The following is a 10092-nucleotide window of genomic DNA, read 5'->3' on the forward strand; positions in this document are numbered from 1 at the left end:
ATTCCACAGAAGCTCCCTAGGCCTGCAACCTTAGATGTCGGTAACACCAGGGGAACTTGGTGTGTTGGCTCTAAGGGGAACTGCCCGGAGGGTGGAGCGGTGTGGAGATGCCGCGGCCAGGCTCTGTGATAATATGGGAACTTGAAGGTACCACGGAACTGATAAGCTGCGTATTTGCTACCCTGGGCCAACAGCCTGTCATGTTTTTGACAAAATGCTGTCCTTTTGGTGAACTTTGCTCATTATAACATCATTATAATACCAAAACACACCTCCATCCCAAAAGCTACCCGCCTCCAAGGTGCGACCACCCCTCACTGAGCTTGCGCTTTGGATTTTTCAGTTTATACCTTTAAAAGTGAAGCGAGAAAATTTTATACCAATCATAACAAAGGTATGTATGACTAGAGTCACTCAAGCTCCACCTGAAAGGTAAAGAAGTAGTATAAAATAGCTTAAGAGAAAGAGAACGTTAGGGAAGATACCATCACGTACCACTCTGACGTCTGGGATCAGTCGACGGGCCGAGCCTCTCTTCCTCCCCATCGGGATGCCTTTGGGTAAGATTCAAACACTTGGTTATACCGAGTGCCTCCCCGGGAAACTTAGGAACCTCTATGGAGTTGCTTTATATCTTTTAACGCGTTTGTAGCCAGCGGTGTTACTCATAGTCTTGGTATTTGCATGTGCTTTGCAGACAGTGAATTTATCCCCGGTAATCCAAAAGAACCTGTGTATCTGTTGCTTTAACAAACTGCACTCTTCATTAATCTAGCCGTGATAGTTCTCCTTGAACGCGAGCAGACTCTACGTGTGGCCGTGGTAGTTCATGGAATGCGACTAGACTGGAGGTGTATCGCGTTATTTGTGCATCCGTAATCGTGACAGTTCAGTACGCTGAACGCGACCGGACTTAGAACGCTGCCAAGTTACTTTAACGCTGTCGCCTTAATCAACTTTGCGAAGCTGTTTCAGTGAAAGGCCCCGAGAGGGCTCTGACAGGCAAACGCTGACTCTGATGGGTGGCTACATATACCGTCCTTGGAAAATAAACCTTTGACCAAGTCTGAGACTAAGAGTGGACTTAGCCGCACCTAGGCTCCTGTCTGAGAAGGAGTTTAGAAAGCAAGGGGGTCCTGCCTGAACCTTGTGACTCAACGGGAGGGTTCCCCCGCCAGCCACTCCTCAGACTCCTATTTGTAACGCGACAGTAACTTTCAATGCAACAGGAAAATTGGCGTAGTCAGCAGGATTACCATGGATAAACTGCTGCAAATCTACAGATGTGCCCCTTCCCAGGCTGGGAAGGAGTGGGCTCAAAAATTTTGGAAGGATGAAGAGAAAGTGGTAGAACGCATTGAGCAGTGTCAGGCTGCGCAAAAGCTTGGAGTGAAAAAAGGTAAAGGTGTAATTTGTGCGGTGTTAGGAGCCTGTTTATCTTGTGCTCAGCAAGAAGCTAAGGAAACCCCTGCTCCCAAACTAGTTTCTGATGTAGAATATACAACTTTAACATCGGAAAAGGAGGTGTTGAAGTCATCATTGGCCTTTGAGAGGGAGACAGGAAAATCACTGAGAACCCGAGTTGATAACCTTGTGAGTGAGAATGATAAACTTGTGAGTGAGAGCAATAAACTTGTACGTGAGAATAACAGACTGATGCGTGAGAATAACAAACTTGTGCATGAGAATAATAAACGTGTGAGTGAGAATAATAAACTTGTGAGTGAGAATAATCATCTTAAACAATTGCTGGAAAGGGTTAATCAGCTGCTAGATAAAATGCAACCTTCTGCTCCAGTTAAGCAGATTCGTAGATTAATGCGTAGTACAAACCCTAAATTCAATGGGAGGTTTGAACCTAATAAGGAACGGGGTGCGTTGTGGCGTAAGGCCCTAGATCTGGGTGTGCCCCGACAAATCTTGCGTGGCGTCTCTACGGAGGATCTCCGTACATTGGTCCAATCTCTGGGTAAAAAGAATAACCCAGCTGGGGAGAATTGCCTAGCTGGAAAACCCCCAACCCACAAGGAAAGTGCACCTTCTGCACCAGGCCTAATTGGCGAGGTGGGATCTCAGCAAAAAAACTTCCATCCCCGGGGAGGGCAGTGAGCCACCCTGCTCGACGGGTATTAGCAATGCAATGGCTCTCTGATGGATACCCTGACCCTATCATTGCCATTCCCGTTGGACACCGAAAAATATTGGTAAACTTTCTCATTGACACCGGGGCCCAAATGTCAGTAATTACCCATGAAACAGCACAAACCCTGGGCATAAGACCTGGCCGACACAGGGTTAAATTCACAGGAATGGACGGCGTGGAAAAGGAATGCGCTACCGCAAAAATTTCACTCTGGTTGCCAGAGGAACGAAGATTAACCAGGGTAGAGGTATTAGTTGGTGCTGCATATACTAACATTCTAGGATTTGACATACTGCGTGGGCAAATGTGGAACCTCCCAGATGGAACTGTGTGGAGTTTTGCAAGCAATAAAAAGGAATCAGGCATAGTGAAATTGAGTCTGTTACAAACATCTATACCCTTATCCCCCTCTAAGATCGTTAGTGTTCGGCAATATCTGTTGCCAGCAGCAGTGCTTGTGGAGATTGATGGGGTGGTAAGGGAATTGGAAGAAAGAGGCATCATTAAAAGAACCTCTACACCTGGGAAGCCAAAGATTGCTCAGGAAAAGTACACCGGATTAACACCCGGTGGATCTCACCCTCTTTTTAACCCTGCCGGTTAAATACAACCGAGCACGTTTGTTTCCTTTTTGTGTTCACAGGAATCCTGAAAGAAGACGACTCTGATTGAAGTAGATGCCTGCAAAATGCAGACAACTCCCTTTGATGTGTAACCAGAAAGACCCAGAATGGCCGTGGTCCCAAGCCCACATTAAATACAATGGAATTATGGGAATACGTGCCATCAAAGAAAACTTAAATTTAGCTACTGTAGTTGTGCATGGAGCCGAGGTGTTCTCAAGGCACGAGTGGAGCTGGGATAATGGATGGCTTCCACTCCTGAAAGGAAAAGCAGGAGAAGAAATCCAGGTAGGGTGTAGAATGATCAATGGATCACCCCATGAAAAGGTCACATCCATGACAATATCCAGCATTTCCAGAAATCCAATAGCAACAAAGTCTTGTGTCACTGACGAGTGGGATTGTTGGTATAACTTTAATCTGGTGGCACCCACTATTGTGGCTTGTGTGTGGCAAGAACACTGTACAGGGCCAGGGCTGTCAAAGCAACACTGTACAGGGCTGTCATTCCCGTTCAAAAGAGATATGATTGAACCTGATCCAACTACACCACCTGACCTAACCCCACCCACTCCATTTGACACACTGCAAGATGGAGTTAGGAATGGACCCATTTTCACCATGGTATCTCGCAATGACCCTTGGGACCATGCATTGTCACGATATAGTGCAAGCATTGGAACACTACAAAACAAAGGGAACTTAAATCTCTCCACTCTAGTTATGCATGGAAATGAAGTACGCTCAAGAGATGAATGGAGTTGGAATGACTCTCTTTGGATGGCTAAACTTCAAGCCATTCCAGGACAGACAATACAAATTAGCTGCCGAATAACTAATGGGTCTACTTACCATAGGCCGACTGAAATTAAAACAGTTTGTACTAACTCTTCCAGACCGGAAAATTATAAGGCCGAGTGTTACAAAATAACTGAACCAAATTCAGATTGCTTGTACAATCTTACCTTTACCAAACCTGTAATTGTGTACTGTCTTTGGGGGTTACAGAGGTACCAAATTACTATTTGAATTTGTGATTGATACAGCAACATCTGTGCCGGTTGCAAAGGATAAGGAACCTCTGCCCCCACAAATGTCTGAAAATGTATTGACTCGGCCTCCCGTTAGTCTAACTCCTTTCATCTTCAACACAAGGCCTTACATAATTAAAAATACAGGTCAGCAACAAGTGCTGTTTAATCCATCATACTCCCTCAAACAGGTGGAATTAGCAATGCAGACCAATATCTCTGCAATTAAACCTACCTGCTCACCATTCCTGAGTACCTCTTACACAGGATGGTCAGCATGGTTACATAAACGGACTCTCATCCGTTCAAAGAGAGATGTGACTGGTGTCTTAGGAACGGGACTGGGAGTCTTAAACAGCATAGATGCTGAAGTACTTGCTAATAAATTGGCCACAGTAACCAGTGACTTAAATGCCTTGAAACACCCTTTAAAATCTTCTCTTTCAGCTCTGGGAGCTAACCAATGGCTCTTATCGGATATATTGCCTCAGTGGGGAGAGGTAAATGAGAAAGACCACCAGTTGATTGTGGATGCACTTGGTGTGACCCAAGACAATGTTTCTTTAGCTCTTAGTTGTATCCAAGCTCAACTGTGGATGCAATCTATAGTAGCTGCAATTATATAGGAAGGTGGGGAAGGCACCCTGCCCACTGAAATTCGAAAGGTAATTTGGGATAATGCAACTGAATTTGAGAAAGAATTCCAGTCCTGGTGGTATCCAGTTAATTTCACCTACAACCCTACTGACAGCAAAGCCACAGCTTTTGTCTTAACAATGCACAATGCTTTTGTATACACCATATACCCAATCATTGCGTTGGGGTTGAATCACAATGGAGCTATACTCTATCCATTAGAACATAGAGTACGGGCCCAACGAAATGGGAACAAATGGCAAACTATTGATGCTAATGCATGCATTGTACGGGAACAACAAGGATTTATTTGTGAGAGTAACACCATCAAAGCCCAAGACATTTGTCTTGACACTGAACAAAATGTTTGTCATTTTGAAATACAACCACATGAAGCCCCTGAAACTGTACTTGTATATATTGGAAAAGGATGAGTTTGCATGAGAACCTTTTGTGATTTTATATTTGTAGATAACATTACTGTAGATATAAGTAATCACTCAAATATTTGCATTTGTAATTTTACCAAAATTATGGGATGCAACTTCAACTCTTCAACTCCTGTCACAACTCACCAACTGCTGCAAACTAACTATACACTGTATCAAGACTTATTACCTGCCCCTATTGGAATGAATCTTACATTGGGGGGGAAACTACTACAACACGATAACCTGTGTCAACTGCTGGAACGTGTCCCAAATAATGGACATAAGACATTAGTCACCATCCACCGTGACGCGGAAGAGATACATCACGTCTTAGAACGAGTGAAGCAGGATGGAGGACACCATTGGTGGGAAACACTTCTTGGATGGTCACCGACTGCAACCAGAATTCTCAATAAGATGCTTCATCCAGTTGTTGTTCTGCTAATGCTTACTGTGTTCTGCTTCATTCTAACCATCGCGTTGTATGTTAAACTTTGGATTGTAATGAAGTGTTTGTCTCATCTAATATCCCCACAAGATGTATATGTACTTGATAATCCTCACCACAAGAACATATGTGATACACCCAATGCATTCCAAATATCGTGAAGCTTGAGTGACTGTAGTCAGGGGGTGGATTATGTGGAATAATTGCTGGAGGTGACTTAGATATTCACACTTTGAGGTAAGGCACAGCATTGAAGAAGCTTCCCAGGTGGAGTGCAGCTGACATGCAAGGAATCCATTCCACGGAAGTTCCCTAGGCCTGCAACCTTAGATGTCGGTAACACCAGGGGAACTTGGTGTGTTGGCTCTAAGGGGAACTGCCCGGAGGGTGGAGCGGTGTGGAGATACCGCGGCCAGGCTCTGTGATAATATGGGAACTTGAAGGTACCATGGAACTGATAAGCTGCGTATTTGCTACCCTGGGCCAACAGCCTGTCATGTTTTTGACAAAATGCTGTCCTTTTGGTGAACTTTGCTCATTATAACATCATTATAATACCAAAACACACCTCCATCCCAAAAGCTACCCGCCTCCAAGGTGCGACCACCCCTCACTGAGCTTGCGCTTTGGATTTTTCAGTTTATACCTTTAAAAGTGAAGCGAGAAAATTTTATACCAATCATAACAAAGGTATGTATGACTAGAGTCACTCAAGCTCCACCTGAAAGGTAAAAAAATAGTATAAAATAGCTTAAGAGAAAGAGAATGTTAGGGAAGATACCATCACGTACCAATCTTGACTTCTGGGATCAGTCGACAGGCTGAGCCTCTCTTTCCCCCATCGGGACACCTTTGGGTAAGGTTCAAACACTTGGTTATACCAAGTGCCTCCCCGGGAAACTTAGGGACCTCTATGGAGTTGCTTTATATCTTTTAACGCGTTTGTAGCCAGCGGTGTTACTCATAGTCTTGGTATTTGCATGTGCTTTGCAGACAGTGAATTTATCCCCGGTAATCCAAAAGAACCTGTGTATCTGTTGCTTTAACAAACTGCACTCTTCATTAATCTAGCCGTGATAGTTCTCCTTGAACGCGAGCAGACTCTACGTGTGGCCGTGGTAGTTCATGGAATGCGACTAGACTGGAGGTGTATCGCGTTATTTGTGCATCCGTAATCGTGACAGTTCAGTACGCTGAACGCGACCGGACTTAGAACGCTGCCAAGTTACTTTAACGCTGTCGCCTTAATCAACTTTGCGAAGCTGTTTCAGTGAAAGGCCCCGAGAGGGCTCTGACAGGCAAACGCTGACTCTGATGGGTGGCTACATATACCGTCCTTGGAAAATAAACCTTTGACCAAGTCTGAGACTAAGAGTGGACTTAGCCGCACCTAGTCTCCTGTCTGAGAAGGAGTTTAGAAAGCAAGGGGGTCCTGCCTGAACCTCGTGACTCAACGGGAGGGTTCCCCCCCCAGCCACTCCTCAGACTCCTATTTGTAACGCGACAGTAACTTTCAACGCAACAGAGATAGGTGTAGGTATGATAGATAGGTATGACAGTAAAACAGATAGATAGGTATGACAGTTTCTTATCAGTTTATAATACTGGTATTATAAAATACAAATACCAATTTTATAACACTGGCAAGAGTGTACAAATTATAAATAAAGGTAATCTTTTACCTTTTTTCCTGACGCTTGGCTTCATTGGTAATGCTGAACCGACAGCATCATGGTAGTACCAGCCTGAGATTCATTCTTAAGCGTGTCTTCACGCACTGAGTGCAGGCTGCAAAAGGAAACATGCCATGAATACAGAATCCTATTTAATTCCTATTTCTGGTTAATATCTCTGTCATGGCTCTAAAACTCACCACCTTTATCACGGGTCTAGAAAAAAAACCGTGCTGAGATTTACCCTTATTTGCTTACAAAGAGGTAGGTTGACTGGAGCCCAGATGGGGTTACAGCCTGCTGTAATTTTGGCAGGAGAGCCCTTAAAGCCTTTGAGGACTCATGGCAGACCAGGGTGGCAGTAGGAGGAGAAGCCTTGCAGATAAGGCTGGAGTCTGAAGCAGGCAGCTGGTTTCTCTTTAACACCTGCTTTGTGTAAAAGGAAGCCGATTTGGGTTAATCAGTTCCCTTCTTCACCAAGGAGCCATGCATATGGAGCTCGCTGGAAGAAAGGGCCTTGTTCCTGGCACACTTCTTCCACCGCTCGTGGAAGAAACAGGTGAATCCTTGTTGTTTTCCCTCTGTAAGACGGACGACATCTTAAATGTAAAAAGGTTTCCAGTGCTGTCTGGTGTGTGAAGTGCTGTTTGTGTTTTGGCTCTGCAGAGACTGCAGGAAAAAGTCATTAAAAAGGTAAAGAAGCACAAAATCAGACAAAAAGGACCGAAAATGTCGATAGGAGAAGCAGGGATGAGACGTGACTGGCAACTCTGTGCGCGTAGCGTGTGTGCAGAGGACCTGAGGGCTCATGGCACGTGCTTGCCCAGGGAGGCTGGTCTCGCTGGCTGATGCAGTGCAGCATCGCTGTGCCTGCGGGCAGAGTCGGAGCTGGGCTGGGTGCTCTCCCTGCTGCCCGTGGGACCCTCCTAGCAGGGCACAGGACCTGGGCTCTCCTGGGCTGTACCCAAAGAGGGTGCTGAGGCCGGGGTTTGTAGGAGAGCAGCTTGGAGCAGAGCAAAAACCTTACAAAACCTTACCGCAGCGTGCAGAAAATGCTCGCGGGCATTTTAGATGAAAGTTTACCTGCTAAACCGATGGAGCCAACTTAAAAAAAAAATAAATAAATTACATCTATTTTTCTTGAGGAGGTGTTTGTGTGAAGAAAGGCTCTGAGCTGCTTTGCCCAGCAGAAGGCGCGAAGCAGAGTTATTTCCCACGAGATGGCACTATTGCCTTATACACAGAAAAAGCAGGTTTTGGCTTCAACTGCCTTTTAAAAAGCTGATTGCCAGAGAGACGGTTGCAACTAAATGTATAAATGTTACAGATCCGAGCAGTATCAACAGATGTCAAACGGTGAATTAGCTTGCTGATTGAGCTGTTAAAGGTTGCTGCCTGATAAGGATGTGAAAAAGCCTGACATATGGCTGTTGAGGTGAACATCGCTATCAATCCATTATTGGAGAAACTGACTTGGGTTTAGGGTTTTTTGGGGTCAATTTTTCAAAATTAATGTGGCTCTCTAAAGTGAATGGTATTTACCTGCTCATATTCTGACTGATCTTCTCAAAGAACTTTTACTTTAAAAACAAACAAACAAACAAACTGAGGATCACATTGAAAATTAACTACTTTTAACATTTGTCCATTTTTTATTAATTCTAGTTCTTATCTAGTTCAAGAAAATGTCAGCTTGCAAAATTGTTATATTTTGAGAGATTATTCAGTTGTGATGGCTGGCTGGCAAGTTGCTCTGCTTTTCCCTTTGTCTATGACTGAAAGAGGTGTTTTCTTAATAATTCTGCAAGGTCTCTGAATCAGAAACATACTCCCTGCCTTTAGCTGCACTTTCTGTTGATTTCCTAATCAAAGACAGGGTCAGTCACATCTCCTGAACCATCAGGGAAGAGCTGGAAGGAGCCCTGCTGTCACAGCAACCACTTTGGGTAATCGCGTTCTTAATCTAATTAACTGCTGTTTTAAAAACAAGTCTGTCTTGCACCATGCTCTATCTCTTATTGCAGCGTTGTTCCAGAATTTCACTTCTCTGATGCATGGAAATTTTTTTCTGATTCCCAGCCCAAATTTATTCACTTCCAGGCTATATCTCTTTGTTCTTCTGCCAGTATCATTCTTTATCTGCAGAAGTCCTTGTTCCCTCCTTTGGTATTTGCCTTACTGATGAAAGCAGTCATGTCTTCTCTTAGTTTTTGTTTCTCTAGGCTAAACACCCAAATCTTTCCACCTCTGAAGAGAGAGGCTCTTCATTCCCTTGATTATCCTGTTTGGGTGGCCCTGGGTATATTTCTGTTTCAATCCAACTTTCTTGAGCACAGATGACTAGAAATGGTGCACTGTATTCAGGAGAAGGCCTGACAAGAGCTTTGTATCATACATTTATCATTCATTGCACCATAGTAGCATCTCTGTGGGAGTTGGCTCAATATCTGTGATCAATTAATAAGCTTTATTATCCTCAGTTGGTTCAAAGTGATGAGTCTTTTCCCCCTAGAACGTCAATTCATCCACACACTTTTTTGTGGGCACTTGATTTTATATCTCTAAATGCCTTTCATATGGGTGGCACGGTTATTTTAGAAATTCTGAACTTTGGACATCCATTTGCACGCATACTGTGATAGTGGTGTCTGTGGGTGCCGTAATGCATCGTGGTGTGTTCCTCTATCACTAAAAACTACTGCAGGGTGATGCTTTGCATTAAGTTGCCTGAGTAGAGTTTACCAATCAACCTTACAGAGTTTTAGTAGCAATAAAAGAAACTGCCTGCAGCTTGATGTTACAAAGGAAAATATCTTATTTATCTCTATTTATAGCCACTTTGCCAAAAGAAGAAATAAATGCTAAGAATGTCCCTATAAACTTGTGGAAATATAGGGTACCATTCAACGGACAGAAGTTCTCTGTCAGTATTAACAGAATGAAATACTAGGAATTCCTCATGAAAATAATGTAATTTGTGTACCGGATGGTTTGCAGCAAGAGCTTAAAATAAAATTGAAATATTTTATAAGTTGTCTAACTCCTGACCTTTTGATTGATCAATGACATAGCTCTTGTTTCTTGAGAAATGTTTTTTCTCTCAGTCA

The 10092-nt window shown here is 43.7% G+C and overlaps 1 protein-coding gene across 8 annotated transcripts; it reads left to right on the forward strand.

Annotated features, from left to right (window-relative positions):
* The first annotated feature begins 335 nt into the window (after positions 1–335).
* On the forward strand, positions 336–6103 carry LOC142409049 (uncharacterized). 8 transcript variants are annotated; one of them, XR_012775497.1, is made up of 3 exons: positions 402–3054; positions 4245–4297; positions 5043–6103. XR_012775497.1 is itself a non-coding variant. In XM_075500052.1 (2 exons), the coding sequence occupies exon 2, from the start codon at positions 2821–2823 to the stop codon at positions 3793–3795; it is 975 nt and encodes a 324-aa protein (XP_075356167.1). In that variant the 5' UTR covers positions 336–394; positions 2787–2820; the 3' UTR covers positions 3796–6103. The 8 variants fall into 8 exon arrangements, 4 of the variants coding, with proteins under 4 accessions (XP_075356167.1, XP_075356164.1, XP_075356165.1 ...); XM_075500052.1 differs by adding an exon at positions 336–394 and having other exon boundaries at positions 2787–6103; XR_012775494.1 differs by having other exon boundaries at positions 402–4462.
* The last annotated feature ends 3989 nt before the right edge of the window (positions 6104–10092 follow it).

The sequence above is a fragment of the Mycteria americana genome, chromosome 4 (genome assembly GCF_035582795.1).
Source record: "Mycteria americana isolate JAX WOST 10 ecotype Jacksonville Zoo and Gardens chromosome 4, USCA_MyAme_1.0, whole genome shotgun sequence".
Classification (NCBI taxonomy): Eukaryota; Metazoa; Chordata; class Aves; order Ciconiiformes; family Ciconiidae; genus Mycteria; species Mycteria americana.

Coding starts and splice junctions, on each gene's coding strand:
- LOC142409049 (XM_075500052.1), top strand. CDS start 2,821: ATGCCTGCAAAATGCAGACAACTCCCTTTGATGTGTAACCAGAAAGAC.